Below are 26861 nucleotides of genomic sequence, written 5' to 3'. Positions count from 1 at the left end.
GCCAGTCGACCTCCGACTGCGCCCGCATGCGTACACGATCCCTCGATCGCGCCCAGTGACCGAACCACAACTGTGCTAAATGGAACTGACCGGCGTTCAATGTTAAAGAAACAAAGCTACGAGGACAAGGAAGTGAATATGGCGATACAGAGTGTGTCAAGATACCCGAGCAGCCCCGCCGAGGCGACGGAGCCGCCCAAGACCTCGCGGATCAGCTTCAGCGTGGCGTCCATCCTGGCCGACACGAAGGCGAGCCAGGCGGACGAGACGGCCGAGATCATGAGGCACCACAGGACGATACCCGAGTCTCCGCTGCGGCAGAGTCCCTCAGCGCAGCCGGAGCTGCCGGGGGACAAGTCGATGTCTCCGCGGCCGTCGTCGCAGACTCCCCCGCTGAACCTGAACGCGTCCGCGACGGTGGCGTCTTCCGACGACGAGTATGAAGACATGAACCAGGAGAACAGTATAGTCGACGTGGAGGACCTGCCGCACGAGGCGGGCAGCGAGGACGAGGAGCGGCCGGCGCTGAAGCCGCGCCTGGTGCGGCCGACGCCGTTCAGCGCGCTGGCGGCGGCGGCCTACGGGCTGGGCTGGCCGGGCCCGCCGCCCGTCGTGCCTTCCTTCGGACCTCTTTTCCAGTCACATTTCCCAGTTGCCATCACAGGTTAGTACACTTTTCCTTTCAATAAATCAGTTATTCAAGTATTTGGAATAGTAGTTTTGATTCTATTCTAGTTGTCTAGTGGTAGATTTCTTGTATTTGTAGACGCTATATAAAAAAAAATATATCAATAACGTGTCTAGTTTTTTAGTCGTATGCGTAGATTTTTTAACGATAGTGGATCTCAAAACAGCTTCTAGGATTTTGCTGATAGTAGATTTTTTGTAAATATTGCTTATGCTCATAATAATATTATGAGTTTAATTGCTGAAATGTTGTTAATGTTTCAAATAATATGGCACAAAGTTGAACTATAAATAAACCTATGCCCTTTACTTAATAAGTAATCCGTTCGAGTATAGAAAATTTATTCTTGACTACTAATTGACTATTATTATCTCATAGGTATATTGTTATAAAAAATATCCTATCGTTGAAAAGGTATGAAAAATAAACCACACTCTTCCTGTTTTCACGTTACTATCGTTATTACGCAGTACCTACTTACCTAATTATTTGGCACAAAAATATATTCACATGTTTTCCTCGTAGGTAATTAAATTTTATAAAGTGTGCGATAACACTTACCGATTTCCTGATTTTTGCTCTAAAACTGTAAAAACATCCCCATCTCGCTCGTGTCTATCAGAAAATACATATTTCATAACAAAATACGGGAATTAAAATGTATTTCTAACGACTTGAAATTTACCGATAATTGTATTATAAATATATTGAAAACGTGCTATTATAGTCGTGCAAAACAAATTTAGGAAATTCCCTATTAACGACCAGGAAAATATAGTAACCTTATTAATTAACGATAACCGCCATATTTTTCAATAATTACTATTGTTATCATATTTTCCTGCTAGTTTATCAATAGTACGCAATTACGTACAATCAAGTTGTTATTTAAAATATTAATTATTTCACAAATGCGTAATTCAGATAAAATATTATTATATACCTGAGTTTGTACACAGGTACAATAATATAATATATCAATTAATTGTACAATCCTTCCGTATTACAATTCAATTATCAAGCAAATATAACTAAATATTATATAGGTAATTATAATACCTAATATAAATATTATTAAAAAAAAATTACCCGTTACTGTCGCATTGCAAGTCAAGGTCAAGGCAAGGGTCTCCTCCCAAACGAGGAAGGGGTTAGAACTTGAGTCCACCACGCTTGCCAAGTGCGGGTTGGGGACTTTGCAGGCCCTCAAGAAATGTATTAAACAAAATTTAGGCATGCAAGTTCCATCGTAATGTTTCCCGTTAGAGCAAGTGATAATTATTTCTAATACACACATAACTTCGAAAAGTCATTGGTGCCTATATAATTATTATATAACATTATTATTGCGATTAATTAGGTGCTAATAAGGGTGTAAGGTTAATCAGGTATAATAAAGATTATATAATAATATAAGGTCACACAAAATTACTTGAAGAAAATGACATTATAGTAAATATAATTAGTATTATAATATATATATGTACATAATATAATATATATGTAATAAGAGGTCATTGGTCGATTAGTCGTGAGTTGGTAATCGATTCTTTATATATTTGTATCTATTATTTTCATTCTTTATTTATTACTCTTGCCTTTCTAAATCTGCACTTTTCAGCAGATATATACCGTAGTAGATTAATTCTGGAAAATTACATAATATGATACTATTTACAATTACATGCTGAACTTGTTATAATATTATAAGTCTATCTGTCTGTCTGCTACAATTTCATGGTTAAACAGCTGAATCAATTTTCATAAATTCAGCGTGAAAAAAAAGCGTCAAATAATAAATGTGAAAATGTATTTACTTTCTCTTCCTTTAAGAGAAGATGTATTAATTATGCAAGGGGAGTTCGTAAGCATCATGCCAAGTAGGGTTCATTGATTTCTGCCTACCTCGATGCGAAGAAGGCGTGATCTTATGTTTGTTTGTATGTATGTATGTATAAATGTTAGTATGCTTGTATCTTTACTTTCTGTAATAGGTACGTTCCTTTTTAATTAGTATTCCCGTCTTCCAAAATTTGTGGAAACAATGCAATAATTTAAATTACATGTCTGTGTTGCTATTTATATGTGCATAAATGATTTAATTAGTGCACTTTGTTTAAAAATAAATACCAATTATTCCTTCGTAAGGTTTTAATGAGCGTTTTGAAACGTTGCTGGTAGTTGAAGTGAGCTATTTGCGCGTCAGTCGCATTGTCAATCATGAAATAGGTTTGGGTGTAAACAATTGCAAGTCATACTAATATTGCAATTTTTAGAATCAGTGGAAATTGAATGAATAATTTGGCAACACAAAAGTGTAGCGTATATATAATGTAGAAATAATCCATTTTATAAATAATATCTACCATTTGTTATATTGATAGCGGTGGATATAAATAGGTAGGCATGTTAGACGTCATTTCATAAATAAAAAGAATGCGAAATATTTAACCCCTTCTATTTATTAATGTCTATAGGTATTATGAATACCTACACATCGTGGTTTATACTGTGGATATTTTACAATAATTAATTATGACTGAGAGCGACTAATTATTTCATCAAAACGGCTTAAACACACAATAGCAAAGAATCAAAACTTCAAACTCCGACCTCATCTGGGATTCAAACTCGGGACTGTTTATACAAAGACAAGATGTTGTGTAAACCCGTTAACCCTTTCGCCGGGTATCAGTAACGGTGTCGGACGAAAGCCTACATAAATAACGGATCAGACATAATGCGTAAACAATGGAGGAGAAGCTACAACTGAACAGATCACCAAGGATTCGGAATGCTGTTCGCGTTTAAAGGGTTAACTTTTATTATATTTAGATATTTATTTTTTATAAAATCTTGTGTATTTTATAGTTGTTTTCCAATAAAACTAATTTAGTAACCGAAAAAATAATTTTTATGCGATTGATTGGACATTAAATTATATTTATAAGTTATATGGGTATTAGAAATAATTATCAGTTTTTCTAACGGTACAATAAAATATCGCGATGGATAACAATCACACATTTGCCCAGAGTGGGATTTAACGCCGGATTACGGGAGTAGACCATTGCCCAGTAGGGCATTTCTCAGAAATGAAGTGTTTTTGCATAATTTATCTGGCAAAATTTTAGATTCTTATTTTGGCGAAGATATCGCAGTAATATCATAGCGTTTTCAAAAAGATACTCGATAATAGCGGAGGCCCTCCTGTAGACGCATTAGTTAATGAAATACAATGTTTTAAAATTTTTGATTACCAGCGGAATGAGATGTGACCAGGTGGATGAGAAATAAGGCACAGGTAAATTAGAAAAATGTGAAATAAAAAACGCAAGCAGCCGTTTCTTTGGCTTATAATAAATAAATCACAGTCACAATTCGGAACACTTCCAGGTAAACTCTTAAGAACCTTAGTAAATCGGAAAAAAGTGTTGAGAAATGTAAAAATAGTTCACATCTTCAAAACTGTTATAAAGCTCGTACAAATATGATCAAGATACACTTGAATAAGACAAGTACATGATCAGGATCATATAATTTACTTATTTATAATATTTTGTAAGAGATTTGGAATGATTTTGAACTTGTATTTTCTATGCCATAATAATTATCAGTGGTCGATATAACAAAATCAGTTCGACTCTACTTTAATTTTTTTTTATATTATGTTTGTGTACAGGGGTTTTAACTATTATCTTTCTTTCAGTACTATTTACTTTTCTTTGACACAAACAATTACTATTTTAATTACTTTCAGGTTTTTTCTACACTTGTCGTAATGTTTTTTCAGATTGGATTTAATTTATGAATTACTCGACTCCTATTAGTCGTAGCGTGATGATATATAGACTATAGCATTCCTCAATAAAAAGGCTATCTAACAGTAAAAGAAATCTTCAATTCGTACCAGTAGTTCCTGAGATTAGCGTGTTCAAACAAACAAACAAACGAACAAAATTTCGACTTTTATAATATTAGTATAGATTTTATCGTTTTTGTAAATCTAATGGGTATTTTCTTATTGGACAATTTTACAAAATTGATGAAGACAACGGTGTAACCAGCAGTATCTATCATTTATTTTCAGGATGAGTATAATAATAAATAATAAATTTAACCCATTACTGTCCCACTGCTGGGCAAGGGTCTCCTCCCGTAATGAGGGAGGGGTTAGGCCTTGAGTCCACCACGCTGGCCAAATGCGGGTTGGGGACTTTGCATGCCCTCAATAAATGTATTAAACAAATTTTTAGGCATGCAAGGTTTCCTCACGATGTTTTCCTTCACCGTTGGAGCATGTGACAATTATTTCTAATACACACATAACTTCGAAAAGTCATTGGTGTGTTGCCTTGGGTTCGAACCTGCGACCACTTGCGTGGGAGGTGTCAACTTATACCACTCGGCTATCACTGCTCTATAATATTTCAGTAAAATAGCGATTCTCTTTTGTTCTTTTTTCCTTAAATAATAAGCCTTAAATTTCTTTCTACATCTTTTTCTTCACACTATCTGTTGTCTTGATGATATTTCTTCAATACTCAATAGTTTTTTCGCCTTTGTACCTGAGATATCTGTCTATCCTTCTCTTCTTTATATTTCAACAGCTGTTGGTTACTTTTAACGTATTCATACTGTTTTCTCTCTGCTCACCGTTTTAACAAGTCTTTCTTCTGTAGTCTGTTTCTTTATTTTCCCCTATTCTTTGATCTAGAACTTAAATAAACAATAATTTAGTCATTAATAAGGGAAAATTTACTGAAATCATAATTTACCTGGGACATATCTCATTTATCTGGTGCAAATTCGCCAGAGAAACCCAGGTGAATTAGGGCCAGATTTATTAGTTTTTCTCATAAAAATCCATTTATCTTGTTATTTTAATACAGTTATTGAATAAAAAAAGAAAATAATGTTGTAAAACCCCAATGAAACAATCTGATGTGTTTTGTGAATAATATTCTGTCAATATTGGTAAAAAAAATACGACCATAAAAATTAGTTTACTTACCTTACAAAATCCAATTTCGAAGTCGATATCATGTATAATTTTGGCGAGGAGCAGCAAAAAAACGTGGTCATGGTATTAAAACACGGAGGAGACTAGCAGCGAGCGGGCCAGGAGCTTTCACCTGCTGTGCAAGCGACGGTTTTTGTGGGAAGTTAACGCAAAGATGGGCCAGATAAATTATGCTTATGCGCTCGGACATTCTTAAAACTTCCATAACTATTGTAGTTTATTATAAAACCAAAAATGTAATACTGGAAATTATAGTTAAATAGTCAAAGTACCGATGAACATAAATAAATTCAGTATTTTTTTAAGAAATCAAAATTTTTTTAAACCATAATTAGATCAATTTCACGTTAGGACACGCCATATAAATTAGATTTCGACTGTATTCTATTTTTTATTATTTTAATAACAATATCAAAATGATACATTAAACGTAGGCCTCGATAGATAATTTACGTTTACGTAGAAATAAAAATTATCGATAATAAAATCTATTCATTTATATACGTTCTCTGATGAAAAACCGCTAAAACTCACCCTTCTGAGAATTGCCCAGTAGTGGGACATGATTGGCAAAAAATCTAATAAGATTTTCTATAAAAATCTTATAAGCAGATGTTCCAGGAAAACATAATTTTGATAGTATAATTTAAAACTTTACCAATTCAATGCATAAATACAGGGCAAAGTAGGAAAAAATTAAATAGGTACTTTATAATATGCTAATTAGGAACAATATAAAGTAAATTGAAACTTAAAACCTAATTTGGAAAATAATGGAGTATTTATATAGAATAGTTTATTTTTCCTGAGTGTATTTGTACCAATACTTTGTGTTGACGTTTTATTTCTGAACTGAAAATAATGTTTTACACAATATTAGAAGAAGCTACAGTTTATTTCCATTATTTTTATTAATTTCATCTTCTGATTCTACTTACTAACGCTATCTTCTTCTAATATATAAAATTCTCACGTCACAGTTTTCGTTGCCATACTCCTCCGAAACGGCTTGACCGATTCTCATGAAAGTTTGTGAGCATATTGAGTAGGTCTGAGAATCGGCCAACATCTATTTTTCATACCCCAATGTGGCACTATTTTTTTATTTATATGGCAAAACAACGTTTGCCGAGTCAGCTAGTAAAAATATATAAGTAGGTATGAAGACTTGACTGCCTCCGTGGCGCAGTGGTTTAGGTCGCCACGCCGATACCACTGCAACGGGAGGTCGTGGGTTCGATTCCCACACGGAGCAATTATTTGTGCGATCCACAAATAATTGCTTCGGGTCTGGTCGTGCTTTGTGTCCGTTGTTTGTATGTTTGTGAAAGTCCCCGCGACACAAGAGCAATTCTTAGTGCGGGAGTTGTCTTTCAAAACCTAACCTAACCTACCTATAGGTATAGGTATACATAAACTAAGTTGCCTAGTTAGTTACTAATAACTGTCATTGAGTAATTATTTATGACCCAGTTAACTATAATTGCTTTGTACAACAATTAATGTCATTTTTAAATGAATTATTCGATAAATCAACCCATATTCGGATTATCGACTAACAAATCGTTTGTATAATCAAATAATGCAATTCTAAACACTTATTTTTGCATTATTTATTCATACTTGTATATTATTAATAGCCCTGACATAAATTCTTGGGAAAACGATTAATTGGAATCGTAATCGATACTATTAATCGATAACGTGAGTTATAAGTTTCTAATAAGGAAATCGATTTGTTTTTCATTGTATTGAAACCGAGCAGGAAATCCGATAGTTAATAGAAACTTAATATTTTGTTAAAATGATAAAGTTTTATAATATCATAATAGGTATAAACCAACAACTTAGTAGAAAGCCAGATGCAAAATTCACGGTTGGCGAAGGTTTAAAATTTTCAGGATTTAGTACATCAGTGCCCCTCAGGCTTATGTAGCTGATAGTAGCCTGTTTGATACAGCTATTTTAATTTAAAAATGCACAGAATTACTAAAATCGTGCTTGTCAAAGATCTTTACTCAGTCGTCGGACTATACCAATAACTATAGCTACTTATAATAATCGTTATAGTATCCTATAACAGCTACCTATGAAATAATATTAAATAAAGGTGTTAATAAAGGATGTGATTAATTTTAAAGTCTAATTAACACTTTTAATTTGGAAAATACTGTTATAAGTATGTACTTATTTGGGATATTATTATATAATTTACATTTGCTACAGGTAATGATTTAAAAGGCCCTAATTTTTTCGGTTTAATCTGTAGGTAAGAATGAGCATATATGGATGTAATTAAATATTTTGCATATGCAAATTATAATTACGAAAACTAATACCTACACAAAATAATATAAACCAATAAAAAAAACTAAAAAATACAGGCATGTTTCGCTTTTACCAAAATGTTTAAAAAAAAACAACTGTCAAATTCAAATGACATTTAACACGTTAAATGAAAATAAAGTTATTGATTATAATATTGATATGTATCAGAAACATGAAACCTTATGAAACTTACAATGCTTGGCACGACTTGTCATAGCCAAATAAATTATATTGTCAAAACATTAATCAAATTTCATACTACGGGTTCATACGCTTAGATATTGTAATATATTGTATTGTACAATATATTGTACCAATAATAGTTTGGTAGGCGTGGTTTGAGGGTTAAAATGCGTGAAATTGCTACAATTGCAGCAAAGGACTTGAATCGTTTCTCAAGCAAAAAGTATAAAAGGAATTTGGTACACTTATAGAAATGGTGCAGTGCATTTCAGTGCATTATAAAAAAAAATGTATAACCGATTTATGCTTTTTAGGTTAGAAAGTTATTGACAATAGTCAATTTTCAATTGTTTTTTTTTCTCATGTATAACATGCGACAACAATTATTGTGCTGAACTAGTCTATTCAGAACTTTAAATAATTAAAAAACGTCAAAGAAACACATCACTCTTTAAAAATCCCTTCAAAGCCCATTTTTATTTCAATTTCATAAAATGCCCGTGTGTTTTTAAAAACATCTTCCACCTAACTTTTCGAGAGCTTTTCGAGTCATTTAAAATACATACAGAATGCAATTTCATTAATTATTTTGTCGAACATGCAAGTAAAGCCAGTAGTCAACGTATGTATATGTAAGCACGGCACGGTCACGACACTACGCGACAAGCATATTCAATTACTGTTCTACTAATAGGCGAATATAACACTAACGCTATAACCGCTATATTTTTTATAAATGCTTTTTTATAATAATTTGTATTTTTATTCAAATTGCGTGTGTGAATTTCAAAAAATAATAACCATGTTCAAAGGTTAATATATTCTTTAAAATTTAAATAAAATTACTTCCTGTGGTATATTATAATCATAAGAAAAATTACTTTTACGATGTATTCTTGCAAATATTGGTTGTAATTTTTTTAACAATTGAAAAAAGCCGTTTCATGTAAATTAAAAATAAAAGATACATCTAATAAGAAGAAATGAACGTCATACACATGTAAATAAATAATTAAAATTAAATGAATTTCAAGTACTTAATACATATAAGTAAGTATATTTTTGTACATAATATAACGTCTGTTATACTCGTGTAGTTAGAGGTGTATGAAATAAACCCGCGTTTTTCCTTTAAATCAAAAAATAATTCGATAGGCTTGCTTATTCCCATTTATTTCTCTATTATCTCTAAATCAATATAAATACTGCATCAACCGGCACTTAGTCCACTTTTGTAAATAATTATCTAAACAAATAAACATCTACTGAATTTCTATTGCGCCTAAAGTAAGCAAACCTAAAGAACTCCAAAGTACTATAATAATTTTTAGTTTTATTTCAAAGTAGCAAGTTTATCTAGTATGTCAGATGCTAATAAAAATGTATTAAATTTATAGTTATTTTCCTAAAGTGGACAAAAACCAGAGAACTAACTACTATAATACTTTTTAGTTGTATACAAAAGTACTAAGTTCTATTCAAGTAACATGCAAATAAACATTGAATTTATAATTATTTCCCTAAAGTGGACAAAGACCAACTAACTACTATAATACTTATTAGTTTTATTCAAGAGTTCTATTTAGTATGTAAGGTAACGTAGTAGCGTGCAATAGCTACATTAGGCCGCGCCGCGTCGCTCGCCCGTACACGGTTATTCAATTACTTGGCTAATCGGCCGATTGCGTCCAACGCACGGTACTACCCACTAATTATACATATCTGCTTTTTTATACTAGTACCTATTATTATATTGTGTCTCGTTTAAGTAATGTTATTAAATTAAAGCATGTGTCTTGGGGTTTCATATTATATTTAATTGTATCTTCATATAAATTGATTCTTTGGACTCCGCCTAACCTTATCGGAAAAAGGTGACGCTTTTTTTGCTATGTATAAATTTTCACTTCGGCATAAATTTTGTCAAAAAGAACTTTTTTGTACCTATTTTCATATTTGCAAATAATTTTTATGTAAGTATCTAAGAAATGGAATTAGCATGTACAGAAAAGTCCTAGTTAAATTAATTCCACAGTAATATAACATATTAGCATAGATAAAACAAAACTTATAACAACACTGGCAAGCATGCTGAATGCTACTTAATAAGTCGAATAACTAATTCAACTGCTTAAAAAAGCAACATAACTGAATTTAATTCAAATAAATCGCATTCTTGCTTGTTAAAAGCAATAAGCATAATAATAGTAGATTAGACTTAATTAAAAAACAAACTTGTAGGAATACAGGCGAAGGAATGACGTCATAATGCTTTCAGGCTTCAGTTTATACTAAGTTAGGTTATTCCTCGCTTAGTTTACCTGAAACAGAAATATACATGTTTCTTACAATACGACAAGTTCTTAAAAAGTCTTGTCTACCTAATTATTTATTGTATTTAAACTAAACTTGTAAGGAAAAAAAAACCCTGTATAATTATATAATGAGTAATTAGCAGTTTTAGTTTTGAATAAAAATTGCATTTCATATAAAATAACGAGCGAAAATGCAAATTCAAGTCCTCGCTTCGCTTTCAAAAGGACTCTCAGAACAAAAAATGAAATTGTTCATGTAAATAATGAACATTGCAATTAATATTAGTTATACAGCCTCAAAACATGCAAAACTATGCCTTATCTAAATGTTAAAGAAACTAAATATTGTTATGTTCGACAATTTTAGTTTTTATTCGTTTTAAAATAGCTGTTGTAAATAAAGCACGCTTAATTTTTTTTGCAAAAGATACGAATAAAGGAATTAATCTTTCTTAATTTTAAGGTAATTTTACCACGACACGACCTTTTTTCATATAGTTTGTACGTTAAACAATAATCTTGACTTGTATAACTATAGAAAACTCGACCTTAAAAAAATCTGAAATAAAATCTATTTTCATAATATCTTTTACCTATTTGTTAACTAACATATATTATGTTAATGACCAATATTATAAATACAAATATTGAATAAACGGTTTGTTACGCTCTACATTTTTTAAACAATACTTAAGTAGCGTAATTAGGGACACACATAAATAAACTTTATATACAACAATATATACCAGCAGCAATTAATAGCAGACTCAATCCATTCATACCCAATTAATTCAACATCTGCTTGAAAACAATTAACGAAATCACTCAACAAATATCCCAGGCTAATTATAATAGAACAATTTGAAAAGAGGCGTACACACTCGAACCGCTGCCAATTGGCCGCGCTCCCAATTTCAACATAAAAAACCATTAAAACTATTAAATAATTTGCAAGCGAATAACGAAAAGTGTTGGAAGTCATGCAATCGTCGGAATGACTCCTGAACACGAATCTCAACGTTTCACATAAATCACTTCTGTACTTGATTGTACGTTTGCACCTAATTTTTATAAATACGCTTTGGAGTACAGTCGCGAACAGTTGGTTTGGACGTGAAAAATGTTATTGAGCATTTCTGATTTAAGAATATTTCTTCGCGATGCATAAAAAGATTTCATGTCTGTTTAAATGTCTTCATGAGTGGGCGTGATTTTCGTAATTAATTGTACTACGCATTGACGCAGGTACATCGTAAAGTCTTAAGTTTAAGTAATACTATATACAAAATTCTAAATTTTAAATAAGGTACTTAACACTTTTCCACCCGATGGTAATTTAATAAACAACGTACAGTCACATACAGCGACGTTGGCGTCTAAAACATTCATTGCGTGGCAGGTATTTTACGATCCGAGGCGTTTATGAAGCAAATTATAAAATTATACTAAAGATAGTAAAATGTAATTAGCACGAAGTAATTAGTTAGATTGCACGCGGCCAACAATGCCGGGAAATATTCTCTGTGATATAAAAGCAAAAAAATATTCTAAATTAGCATCTTTTTACGAGCGTCTGCTTCTTCGCTTATTACTTCGATTAGAATCTTTGTTTTTCTTTCTTTTATTAATTAAAAACGAACAACCACAAAAAGATCAACAACAAACTTCCAAATTAAATAATGTTTATAAAAATCTCGTTTTACATTACACATTTTTTACCAATCGTACAACAAAAAGTAAAAATACAACACTTTGAAAACAATGTAGGTACAAATTAAAGCTCTTTCACATAAAGGGATATATTTAAATATTTATAGTTGGCACGTTGATATTGGAGCTAGTCGTTCGCGTATCACAACAATCGCAGTACAAAAGCGTTTTCCAACCACTGAAAAATAAAACAGAGGGAACGGAGAGAACAGGTTTCCGTTATCGCGGCCACAACCGCACAATAGCAGCACATAACTGCAGGTAATATTGACCGGTTACGAACTATAACGCGTTAATACGATTAATAACCCTTTTCTATTTGTTTACGATGCAGAATAATGGTCTATTAACAATGTTAAATTGCTAACGCTAAAATGCGTTTTCTACTGATTAATGAAATTATTAGTTGCTGTACGCGATTGTACTTTGTTTTGATGTTTATTCAAAATTCGAACATTTCTTTGAAATATGAAATTATATTTTTAATCGAGACTAAATATTCTGTAATCAGACTAATGATTAGTCTTTACTGAAATGCGACACGATTTCAAATTAGAATAGACGCAACTTTTTTTCATATTCATGCCAGCCATGTAAATATTTTTATAGTATTTTTATTAAATTACCTATGGAAAAAGTTAGCTTGCCTTACACAAAAAATAGCCTACAATAAATCATGAATACGTTACTTTAAGTCAAGAAAAACAGTAGCAGAGTAGAGACATATTTTTTAAAAAACTGTCGTATTTTTTCCACAATTTTCAAAGTTCAAGCCATTATTCTTACAATGGCTTATTGGCAAGTGTAAATACAGGTATACTATAAATTAATTTTGTTATCTACGCTCCCGGGACTAAGTAACTGGCGTCCATTTTAACGTAATTAGCCACTGAGCCCTTATCATTGAAATTGAAGGGTCGCGTGAATGCAATGCTCATGGCTGGTCATATAATGTAATTATTTATTTTTAACTTGACATGCGTTATTGTAGCTTAGGGAATGGGGGAAAACAGCTTCTTATTATTTACTTATTATATTTTGGTGTTTATACAATTTAGACGCTGAATTACTTTATTTATAGCCTTAGACACGTTTTTTTCTATTTTTACCGACTTCAAAAAGGATTATTATGTTCAAATGATTGCTTTTTAATGTATGTTCATCGAATACTCCGCCATCTGTAGACGGATTGTCAAAATTATGTTTTGTGATCTATATCTGGACAAAAAAACATAAATTGCGATTATCGTTACACACAAAGGTATTCTTATACACCTATCTAAAATAATAAATAAAATAAATTGTACCATACGTTTAAACGCTTAATCGCTCCCGTGACTACGGCCTAAGTCAATCGATAACCATTATACCGGCGAGTGTTATGTGCTCCAACCCGGATGGCAAATACGTACTGAATTTATAACATTTAATAACTATCCAACGTTTCATTTCACAGTTATTGACCACCATTGCCATTGCCTACCACCGTTGATTGATACTTGCACATTTTATAGCCATGATAACGCTTTAAACGATTATTGTAACAATAATAAAACTAACAATTGGTTTCTCTACCTATTATGTGGTAAATAGGCGGTTATATGCTTTAAGTATATAACTGTATGTGATTGTTATTGCTTTTTATTTTTATTCCGACAATGCGTATCTTCAGATCAAGTTTTTTGTTGTCCGAGTTAAAATAGAAATATATCTGATAGCTAACTAAGCAATTACTGGCCATTGTATACAAAACGTTCTTCGGAAAAAGAAATCAACTCGCTTTATCAAGTCGATACAACTACACTTTAGAAACTCGAAATACGCGATTGAAAACACTGTTTAAGCAATCGATTTGTAGTGAAATCGAATCAAAACATTCGGATTATAAAATTACTAACAAATAAACAAAATGAATTATTTATTTGGCCGCTCGTGTATCTCGGAGCACGAATTTGTCTTTCCCTAAGCTAATTAGCGCTGTATAATGACATAACGCGCTCCTAAGCGTACACTTCAGTGCAAACTTAATGATAAATATATCCATATTTGTCTATCAGTATAACTGGAAAGGCTTATCGTTCCGAATGCACTCGTTAGCGCTTGTAAACTGAAACCCCATTACTGCCACTTGAAAATGCCAAATAGACACCTTAAGTCTAAAGGCGTAAGGAAGAAATCAATTTGACGCCACTTTTAAGGTCTTTTTTCGCCCAGTACGCGCACGATTGCCTCTCCTAATTGGCTCGCCATCTGTTTTAATTCATTTTGCGATAGTTTTACAAGTATTTTATTGACGCGTGGCTCCGCCTGGCGGTCGAGTGGTGTAACGAAGCGATTAATCGATTCGTTTGCGTGCGAGTCGCTCCATCGAGTGAATTGCGCGATTATTCGATTTTTGAACAAATATTTCTTTAGTTGCGTTTTGTTATTTTGTGCAGGTATAATGCGGTCGCCATGTGCGGCTAAGTTTTGTAATTCAGATCAGGGATATGGAGGTATTAATTCTAATTTGTTATGATGTCAGCGTTATTCTCAAAGTATAATTCCACTATTAATAAAATGAAATGAGTAATGGAGGCCATTATACTTGTTTGTAAAACTAAATAAGGTAGTCTACCAGGAAATTTATCGTAATTACGCGAAGGCATGAAAAATGGCCTAGTTTCAATACCTATCACGCTATGGGAGGTCTTTGAAAGATGAAACGTATGGCTCTTCGTGCTGAAACTTAAGGTTGAGAATAATATATTTGCAATGTAAGATAAGTCCAGTGGCACAGTCAGTGACGCGTGCTGCCATCTCTCGGACGATGTCAGTAAATAATAAATCTTTAGATAACATCAGAGGCGAAGATTATACGGTACTGAGTCCTCATCACGCCATCCGTGCTTCCTGCACGGGCAAATTAGTAAAACACCTACAAACAATGATACTAATGATCGCTAACACTGTGCCCTTATTACTGGAGCGTTAAGGTTCAAATTTGTTTGATCACCTGTCGTGCAAGTGCAGCTAACTAATGGTTGTGTAGAACACTGAATATATTTTTAGGAGTTCGCAGAAGCGTACGCTAAAACTTAACGCCGGTGCTCGGACGACAGAAGACAATGAACAGAACAACAGTTTAGATATTTAAGTGCCTAGTTAACGTACAGTTACACTCCGACGAGAGTTATGGGCTGAAGTTAAACGTTCTATTTGACTACGCGGTAAACCACACGCATTCTTCGTGGCTTGTTTCAAACGAGGTACTTTCTTTGGGCCGAATTTGTAACAGCCGACCTCGACCTGCGCGTTGACCAATTAGAAACACCCATTAAAACTTCGGCTAACTTCGTATTTTTTCGCCGAATGCATTCTTTCACGAAAACAAACGATGCAATTTAATCCGTCAATTTGCACCGAACCGCCACCGGTAGCCCTTTTGAAAATTGAACGCTTCAATTGACTTTCGCGTTCTAAAAATTGGTTCGCCATTATGCCGACTTATTTGTATTAGGTTTACGAATGTGTACGAAAATGCATTTTATAAGCCACCTAAAGCAATAAGAGTAGTATGTATGGATTTAGGTCTTAATTGGCTACAAGTAAACCAGTAGTACAACTAGCAACTAGATTGAAACGATACCTCGATCAAGATAATTATCAAACAGAAATAACAGTTTGTATCAATACCGTCATATTAATTTAATTCCAAGACACATTTGATAAAAATTTAGATAAAATATGTAGGTTTATAGTGGCATTCGTCTGATTCTCGGAAAGATAACTTAAGAAAGTTGACTACTGTTTGACAAAGATTGTATCATAGCACCTACTTCGATAGAAAGTTACAAAAACTCCCGATTGACTCGTTTATTGACTGTTTTCATTAACAAAATGGCCGTAGGACTGATACGAGGAGATTCTCGTCATGGTAATATAGACAATTCGCTAAATGATAACCATTCAAAGATATCGTTTAGATATTCGAGCCTAATTATAATTTTTATTGGCTCGGGAAGTACGCGAAACTTATAATCCGGTCTCATAAATATGCACCATAATTGATATTAACGAAAATTAGTTTCGAATCTCATGTTTCAAGCGGATACACAGAAATTTTTATTATAATGGCTATCGAATAAAACCTTACAGTAAAAAATTAAGTTATAGCTAATAAATTCCGGACGATAAATTACTAATAATACTTTAAATATGGAATTAATAACGTCCATTATTATATGGTTCCGAGTTAATTAAAATGATGAAGCGCGGCGAATTAGATAATTTGTCATCGGACCCTGAGTACAGAACCTCTTTGTTAGTGCGCACATAAATTATAATATGAGACCTTCTTGGAAGTATTGAATAAGGCTGAGCATCCACCGGCGCGCGGCGGCCAGGAATGCAACAAATATGCATGGCTAATACAATACCGTTGATATATTGAACCCTGTAGCACTCTTGCGAAATGTGGATTCTATACCAACTATGTATTCTTTCATACTAAATTAATGTCTATTCTAAATGTTATACGGTTTAGTCTATAATTAACTGTAGATCAAAACTAAATTAATAAATGGTTACTTTATTACACACAATAACAAAATTCCCCAACACGTAGTAATATAACTTTTAATGACTAAATAATATATTATTATAATAGTCATTAATTACAATCAATATGGCTGCACACTTTCCTTCTTAACATTATGGTCATAGCATACATCCTCTTAGATATTGAGTATTGAAAATACTACGAACAAAACTGTCATTTTAACAAATATGGATGCCAATGTTAACTTATTTACACAAATTAGCAAAACTCTATAAATTATGAATCCTTTTATTCTAAAAATAAAATATTATTTTTTTATTGTGGCTAGTATTCGTTGTAAACTTTTAATATTTATGACATTTTGAAATTAGAAACCAGTTTTGCCGCCGATTGAATATGGCGTCGCTATTTAAAATTCGAATGTCATCTGATTGTGTTTTATTGTTATAGGTGTGAATTATTAGTGGGTAATTAGTTAAATTAGTTATTTTCGATTAGAAGTAGTCGATTCTTAATTACTTTGAATGTCATTAATTTACGAATAAATGTTGTTTGTGACAATGTCATTTCTTATGAGAACTAGCGCTGGTGGAAGCTTTACATCTCTTTTAATAGCTTAAGGCAATGTTTTATTGATAATTGCTACAATTTATTCATGTAGTTCTCATTCCCATAGAGAATTATATCCGTGATTGTTTAGTACTTTCCGTCAACATTCTTGTCAAAGAAAAAATTACACCTTTATATTAAGAAACTGTAGTAGTTCGAAAAAGGCCACCATTTTTATTTAGGAATTGTGTTAAAAGTCTAAATAAGAAATTCTAGTTCTAAGTCTTAAAACTACATTTAAACACAAAACCCGAAACTACCAAATTCCCCAAGAATTTTTAATACCATTTTTTTATGAAATACTCTATCATAAAACTTCTTCAAATAACTCGAAACATTCTTAGAACTCATTGCGTGGTAATATAGCGCTATTTAGTGAAGGTAGGTGGGCAGGCACCGGCGTGGGAGTCCGCCGGACGTCCCGCCGCGGCCGACTCGTGCGCATTAACGTGTTCATTTATTAATATAACTTACAGACCCATGGATGGACAGAATAGAGTAGCCTTTTTGATATATCAATTTAAGTAGTAATTGAGATTTTAGAGCGAAATGCTCTCGGATAAAGCTCTATATTCATCGTAGTCTCGTAGAGTCTTCTAATTCAGAGGTTTGACGTTCAAATAATGATCGGTTAACACAAAAATATTTTATGATTAAATTTACTATAGACAGATCTTGTACTAAAAGCATACCTAGCCCAGTCATTAAACAATAAGAAGAATAGGTAATCTCATCTTCTAAATATTGAATTATCCGTCTGCAATGGAACTTTGTAAATAGTACAATCTTAAGCCAGTCATAACCAAACTTGGAAGTGCAAGAAAAAAAGATAAAAAAAGGAAAAAAGTCTTATTCTAGGACCGAAATTTCAAATTCGAACACCTTCGTACATTTGTACCAACTATATTTATAAGTGGCCAGAATTATACAACATTGATCTTATACTAGACAACCTATTAAAAAAAATCAGGTATAACCACCAAAATACAGGTGTAATGTTACATCGTACTAAATATATGCGTATAATGTTCTTCTTAATTAGTCAAGATGTGGTTGATAAAGCCCAGTAGCGGCACAAATACTGGCTGGTGGCGTAAAGTGAAAGTATTTAATTAACAAGCAATCATTTGGGTCGGCGTCAATATTGACTGGAACTTTTTTGACCCGCTTTTGACTGCGTTTTGACTTTTGAAGTTTGATATTGACACGTAATGGATTGGTTTGACTTTTGGTAACGAGTTTTTGAAACAAACTTTGATTGGTGTGCAATTTTTAATTGTATAATAAAAGTAAAATTTCTTGTCTCACTTCAGAGAAACCTATAATAGCAGGTAGGTACTAAAATATTCTGATATTTTCTTAAGTACTTCTTTACGAATACAGAATGACTGTACCTAAACATAAAAATATATTTAGTTCAATCTCAACAATTCAAAATAAAAAAGTTTTTATTCTGCTATCACAAATATGATCAGAAACCACTTACAAAAAGTTGTTTGATTACGAGCATACTTAGTATACAGAAAATAATAATTTTCTCATCTAAACATTATAAGGCTGTGTTCATAAGACACCCCGTGACGATCGTAGGCCGATGTTCATTGTAAAATAAAGGCTCGCGCACACAGTCGGTGGCTCGAGTCAAGTGGAACGATACATGAAGCTAATTAATATACCACTTGTCAATTAAGACCACGATAGTGTGCACTCGACATTATTTCATTGTAATGTATCGTTTCATTAAGTTGAGAATGATTTGAAATAAGCTTTATGAGATAGGCCTAGTTTAAAATTTAGACTTGTTTTCCTTTAAAGGGTAAGTAAAGACATATACATTTAGTTTCGGTTAAATTTTACGAGATAGGTGCAGTGGTCTTTGATATAAGATAAGTTAATCAACTTTTATAACTCAATACAATACAATATTATTATCCATAGTATTGAGCAAGTTATAGACAGATTATAATTCGAATTCAGTCTTAATTTCAGTTTAAGTACACAGTCTAGCGTACCTATCTCAAAAATAAATTGGTTATAAATTTCAGTATAACATAAACAAACAATACAATAAACTTTCTTAAACGTGATTGGCTATTTAACCACAGAGCTCGCATCTGATTGGACACAACGTTCCCTCAGATAATCCCCTAATCCCCCCAAAACCATCAGGGATAAAGACGTTCAAATAAATGGTGTGAGAAAGAAGTAGGGGCCACCCTATTTTGATAAGACTTCATAAGAACCATGTTTATAATACCATAGGGTTGAGCTTTCTGAGGGTGTTAAATGCTGTGTCATTTTGTTGACCTCAAATGACATTTGGTTTGAAAATATTGTTAACAGTTAAACCAAGAGTTGAACGATACATTAAGATGAGTATAGTTTTACTAAACGACCTTCTAGTTTGTGCTTTCGGCGTTACCAGTTTCCAAAGCTCTTTCATGATATTCTAAATATAATAGGGATAAAAAAACTTTATTACAGTTCCTTTATTTCAACGGTTAACTTTTCCGTTTTTTATTTGTTAATAAAAAAGTACATTGTTTCTAATTAATATAGGTTACTTCTAACCAAACTCCAAATGAAAAGTATTTTTCTAAAATTATCAACGTTTATAAGTAGCAGAGTCTTAAAAACAGTTTGTAATATTAATCAAGTTATATCTCAAATCCTTATTACCAATTATATAAACGATTATTCGTACTGAATACTGTTACTCTGCTAAAGCAGTTAGTGTATTGTCTTATTGCAAGCTCATTTCTCTTAAGTGCCGATAAATCACGAGTTACGACTTCAACAAGTATTTAGCTCACTCATTTAATTTATTGAAATGTATCGACTTAATTAATCTCGTGTTTATACCTTTTAATTTATATAAACTTTTGTTTGACTGTTGATTTGTGAGAGGATGTTGTGGTGTCAATTTTAGTACCGAAAGTTTGATTTCTTAATTAGGCATACCGAAAATAAGAACTGAAGTCTTACCTCAAAACAAGATAATTATTTATTTTCTTTAGTATGATCGTAAGTAGGCAAGCATGTACTGTATTCGAATCCCGGTTAAGGCAGTATTATAATTACACTTAGGATTTCAAAGTAGGTACCTGAAACTTAAAATCAAATTGATAGCCCCTCATTTTTGCTTAGCTTTGTAACGATCCTGGCTTTATTTTGCCTAATTCCGCCAATAACCCAGTTATAAATAAAATATATTTTAGTGTCGTATTTTTTCGACTGCTAAGCAACCATGTTGAAACAAAAGTCCGCATTAATAACTTTATGAAAATCTCTTTTCAGCATGATTCATCATCATCATCATTATTAAGTATAACTTTAGATATATTAGGCGAATTTCGTATGCGATAGTTTATCGTCTACATATATCAATGTGTGCATGTATTTAGTACATAAGTAGTTAAGTGCGGTGAGGAACAAGTCACGCTCCTAATTATAGAAGCATTCCCAATCAATTACCGCGTATGCGCAACAAAACTGTCGCGACTACTTCATTTCACGTACCGTTCACATACAAATACTTACAGTATATTTGATTTTTAATTAATTTATTTTATGACATAAATATTAGTAATTAATTTCAGGAATAAAATGAACTTTAGTGGTCTAGTAGTTGGTGTTTTTCACAAAATTACTTTGTTGATTTATAATTTTTCTTATTTCATTAGTTTAAGAGTCGTGCTCGTTTTTATGTAGTTTATGAATAATACTTATTCGTAATAATATACCTTAGTTACTTCATTTTATAGGCCATAGACTATATAACTTTTCAAATAACAATAAAAATAGAAAATCTTTTTGAACTCTTAATAGAGTTAATTTTTAATAAGCTTATTTATGACCTCTATTGACGTAAAGGAATTATGAAAACAATATATTTATTGTCTTATTTTCCTCAAACCTCCAAATTTGGAGTTGTTATTTAGGAAAACATTCAACTTTTTCTACATCATTATCGTTTTACAATGGCGATTTCCATTTCCTCTACTAATTCCAAAAAAAAGAAAGATAAGGTTTACGTCACTGGGATTTTTATTCAAACAAATTGCATTTCCATTTAATTTCATAGCATGTGTTTTACCTTTACTTTAGCCACCTCACCGCTGCACCGGTTCGAAAAGATCTAAGGGTTAAGCAACTCTTAGCGCGGTCATTCTATAGATGGGTGACCACTGACCGTATAGTGGTATTTTAACTGGGCGTCTCCGTGCTTCGGAGGGCACGTAAAAAGTCGTTCTCAGTTGTTAATTAAGATAACAGTCGTTATTCACGTCAAAGGCTGTAACAACTTTAACACTAGGTTGATCACTAACCATACAATAAAGAGACTATATTTGTTACTTTTAATATGAAAATTGAAGCAAAATGACGTTTCATGTTTAACAAGTAGTCAAACGGTGCTGTCAGGCGTTGGCAGAGAGCCAAAATACTAATGTCCCATTGAATAGTGCTATTTGTAAACTGAACGGAGCGCGACCAGTATATACACGGCACAGACCGACTACGCTCTTAATAGATCATTTAAGACGAGGCCACGAAACAAGCGATTCACAAAATTAATATATTTTAGTTTATTTATTGAAATACTGTTTGTAAAACACTCCGTGGGGCAGTGGTTTTGGTTTCATTGCTACCGTTGCGTCGGGACGTCGTGGGTTCGATTCCCACACCGGGTCTAGTTTTACTATGTGTTCGTTGCTTGCACGTTTGTAATGTCCTTGTGATATAAGTAATAAATGCGGGAGTTGTCTCAAAAAAATCCAAATAGCATTACTGAGTGTATAAATGCAGCTGGATAGAATCTCAAAATCTAAATTTTTAACAGTAATTCTCAGCTATTTCTATGTAACTACATAAATTGTTAGTTATCCCAGTTTTGAATACACATGTTTACAAAGTATTTGCTAAATAAATTGTTAAAGTGCTTTATGTGACACATTTGATGTATCATAAATCATAATATAAAAACTTCAAAGACAAAAAGCTCGTAAATAATGAGTTATGATTTCTTTATAATGTTTTGTACACAAAGTGCCTACTAATTCATCGGGCCATTTTGTTGGTACTTTAAATAAGCGTGAAAATTATTTATGATCCAAAATTCTTTATGACTAACCTTTAAACAATAAAATCTTTTCAGCAAATCTTTTTTAAATAACAAAACGCTTTACGATGGTGTAGAATACAACCGTCGAACATACAAAATCTATGAATCTCGTTCAAATAGTTATCAGATCCAAATGCGGAATTAGATCCTATCTATTTAGATCGTAAATAATAGTTTCCAAACATAAAAGGCGCGATCACAAAATAGTTTTTCAAACATAAATCTAATAGCGAACGACAAAGCGATTCACTTCCGCGTTTTCTATGGCCCTTTCATGAGGTAAAGATTGAGTGCTGATGAATGGGCTACGTTAAGGATTCCGTTTGATCACCAGATAAATATTGTGGGCGGAGTGTACCGGAATCCGGGAACATCAGCTAATAGTCTCAATAGTTCTTTGTGTTGCTCGTAAGTTATGATCATCGCGTCACGATATATCTCTTACATTATGAACCTATTAATTTTTACACACAACATCATTTTCGATTTCAAACCAATTTTTCTCGTGCGGTGAAAATCGGCAAATGAGTTTTTAGTGGATTTTTAACTTTATTTTATGTTATTATGATTGTTTATTGCGAACGAGACCGCAATTGTGACAAATAAATTTTGTTTTTATTATACTCTGCGAAGTCTTCGCGAGTTTTTCAGATAATATATCGCAGACGATAACTGAAATATAAATTTTAATGAATTCTGATCTCTGAACTGCGAAGAAATTGTAATATTTTATCGTTATAGTATTTGATGTGTTATTTGTTGGTGTATTACTGTGTCCGATACATATTAAAGAGTATCGTGTAATGTTAAATATCCCGCGAGACGCAAAGAATGTCCGCCTCTCTTGTACAGACAACAAAAACGTCAAGTATACGGTGCCCGTTTAAAATATTGGAATGAATGACATACCACGCCTCGCACGATTAATGGTGGTGCGCACACAAAAAGCAAACATGCTCATTAATATATCAACTGTCTTTTAGCAGCGCACTGAAACATTAGGTAGCGTCAGCACCGACAACATCCATCCGAATTGATTTCCATATTTAAACTGACAGAAAAAACTGCCGGCACTTTTCATAACTCATTCGCTAGACGTTCCTTCAACGAAAAAAGAACAAGCAGAGATGACGATGTACAACAATGGAAAATGTATTTAAACGCATTTAAAAGGTCTCATATTTCTCTCGACGCTCAGAGAGTCACAACACACACATAATTCAGCGGTGTAACATCTGTAGTCAATATCTCTTTATACAATTAACAAGAGGACGAGAGCAGACAGCTCCATATAAGTATTTTTAAAGGAGGTAATTTAGCTCCCGGTTAATTTTAAGAAGCGGCTGCACACGTGCTCCGACACCGATACATGTGAACTTTATATTTTTTCGTCGGACGTTTATAATGCAAGAAATTTCTTGATAATGAACGGTAGCATTCGTAAACAAAACGGCGAACAATAAATTGCTTTGAAAAAAATGTGTCCCCGTTAAGAATGTGTTAAGTTAAACGATCTATTTCAGTGGGCGGTTAAAAAACGCGGCACTTAAATCGTTAGTGTGCATCGGCTCTTAGCCTTATTTCCGTCTCGTCGTCGGTACTTGCTTTGACGTCTGCTAAACACGACATTAATACACTTTAGCTTTTTTTCGACTGTCACATAATTTACTTTTTTTCTTGCTTTTTTGTGGGCCATTAGCTATTAAGCGAGTGTTCTGTTTGACATTGGGATTAATACGTGGACGAGGCAAGCGCCACGACGCTAATGTTTTAATATTTCTGATGCAAATTATATGCCACGAGTTGTGCATTCGTGTTATGCTTTTATTTATTTTTTGTGATGTCTAATTTTGACAAGTTAAATATTGAAGTACAGAATGAAATCATACAAAAGATATTTCGTGTTTCAAATGATCGTTATTTATGGTGAGCTTCGTTATACTGAACATTCGACAAACAACAGTTAGTTCGTCATAATGACGTGTGAACGAAATTGTGTCATAATCATAATAAAACGAAAGTCCACGACACGTGTTCAGCGATCAATCAACGTCCAGTAGCATTAATTAGTACTTAAATACCAATTAGCTGATATTGAGATAATTATGTAGGTTGGAGACTATTAAAGTAGATTCAAACTACTAATAAATTTAAAAGCGAGTTTTAACAGAACTACGCCCAGATTACTAATAAAAAACGAGAAATTAGTTGACGGATTCACTAATAGACGGTCATATAATGACTCACGGGGACATAAATTTGTTATTCAATCACGAATTAATTTGATTGATGAATTTGTTGCTCGTAAAATTATACAGCGCACACACTAGCTGGAAGGACTCGGTAATGGATACAATCAAAGTAACAAAACATTTGATAGCTTCTAACGAACTTGGAAATGTCAAACATGTACACGTGACGTTTGAAAAATCTGTGAAGCACCCAGTGAGTAGTTATCAAGTAACCGAAGATATTGTTATCGGTATTCGCATCAGGCCGCGTGGGTGTTAATCAATTCTTTTCTAACCAGCTGTGGCAATAAAACCAACGATTTGCTTACTAATACGCTTGTTTTCGTCGCTAAATAAGTTTAAAAATTACCCTGTTGAGATGTTATCGTGATCGGATCGCGGTTCGTTTCCTTTAGCCTTTATTTTATATGAGTTTTATTATGCGATTTATTAATCCAGCGAAGAACGGAGCATTCCGAGCGTCGTTCGGTCGCTTTTGTGTTATTGAGATGTAACAGTAAAGTTCATGGTATTCATACTTGTGCCGCCATGTCTTCAGATAAATGTTCTCATTTATCATTATTAATATTCATTCCGTTTCCATTTCGAACAATTTCGAAATAGTTTCGTTAAAGAAAAATGTGATCGGACGTGAAAACTGGAGGCTTTATTGCTTATTAATTAGTCGTAAAATACTTGTTGTGGAAACCCAGAAGCGTTTGCATTTCGAGATCCACTTAAGAATATTTATGTTGATTAGTACGTTATCTGTCGAACGCATCAGCCGGAGGTTACAATATCATTTTTATGACGCATCACAAACAGTGCGAAATGTCATTAGTGATTTATTTCTTACAAATTAGCTTGATTAATATTTATGAGTTGAAAGATTTATAATTTGAATTATAAAAATTAGGTAAATGTATTTAAAATTTGGGACTTATGTAAGGTTTCTTTTCACAGATGCAAATGGTGAGCCTGCAAAGTTAAAATGCAACTTGCGCAAACACAAGCCGAACCGCAAGCCGCGCACGCCGTTCACCGCGCAACAACTGCGCTCGCTCGAGAGCATGTTCGCCAAGAAACAGTACTTGAGCATCGCTGAGAGAGCCGAGTTCTCCTCCTCGCTAGGACTGTCTGAAACACAGGTAAACATCTATAATAATCTCGTTTGATGACAACAAATATGTATTTATTAGTATCTACCGTTACTAGAGGATTGTAAATTATGAGCTCAGTTGCGGTAAATCTGTTTATTAAATCAGTTCAGCATGTTTGATTTTCATGCAGAACATTCGAAACTTTTGCAAAACCAAGCAACATAAAGGAACCCCAGTATGTTCAGACGGAAAAGCTCACTTAACATTCACACAAATAACGTATAAAAATAACTGTAAACTAACTCGTATTTCCATTTGTCACAGGTGAAAATCTGGTTCCAAAACCGGAGAGCGAAAGCGAAGCGCGTGCAAGAGGCGGAGCTCGAGAAACTCAAAATGGCGCAGTTTTCCCGCCACCCCCACCACCTGTACCCCCACCCCGCGCTGCAGCAGTACTTCCACCCGCACCACCTGATGGCCGGGGGGCGCCCCCTCCCCCCCATGGGAATGCCTCCGCACCTATCCATGGTGCAACCACCTGTGTCGAGCGGCTCCCCGTCTCCGAGCACACAAACTAACCAACAGTGAAACAACTAAAGACGTTATTGACGTGATTTCTTCAACTCGGAACTTGTGTGAATGTCACTTCCGGGATATCATTGTTCGAACAAACAATACAACTTGTTTGATGCAATCAATATATAGGATGTTGGTTTTTCTGCCGGCGCTACCTACCCAATGGTTGTGTGCAGTGAAATCGGACAAAATTGTAAATTATTGTGTAAATATAGTTATATGGGATTAGACAATACTGTGTTAGGCTTAATGTATTTTAATAATTATGTCTTAGGTAAAGTTTTACCTTTTTACCAAATTTTTGATTTGACGGGCCCAGTACAAAATTATGTTCACCAGATGTCTCGAATCAGTATGTATGTATTATTGTTGATAGAGTTATAATTTGTACATTGTTATTTCCGTAGTAAAACTAAAATATATTTCTTTCATATTG

The 26861-nt window shown here is 33.3% G+C and overlaps 1 protein-coding gene across 1 annotated transcript; it reads left to right on the top strand.

The window, feature by feature from the left end:
• On the top strand, window positions 1-26861 carry LOC142983633 (uncharacterized). Its single transcript, XM_076130614.1, has 3 exons — window positions 1-664; window positions 25713-25897; window positions 26174-26861. The coding sequence occupies exons 1-3, from the start codon at window positions 100-102 to the stop codon at window positions 26435-26437; spliced, it is 1014 nt and encodes a 337-aa protein (XP_075986729.1). The 5' UTR covers window positions 1-99; the 3' UTR covers window positions 26438-26861.

The sequence above is a fragment of the Anticarsia gemmatalis genome, chromosome 24 (genome assembly GCF_050436995.1).
Source record: "Anticarsia gemmatalis isolate Benzon Research Colony breed Stoneville strain chromosome 24, ilAntGemm2 primary, whole genome shotgun sequence".
NCBI lineage: Eukaryota > Metazoa > Arthropoda > Insecta > Lepidoptera > Erebidae > Anticarsia > Anticarsia gemmatalis.
The sequence above is the reverse complement of the archived record's forward strand: the minus strand, read 5'-3'. Positions and strand labels throughout refer to the sequence as shown.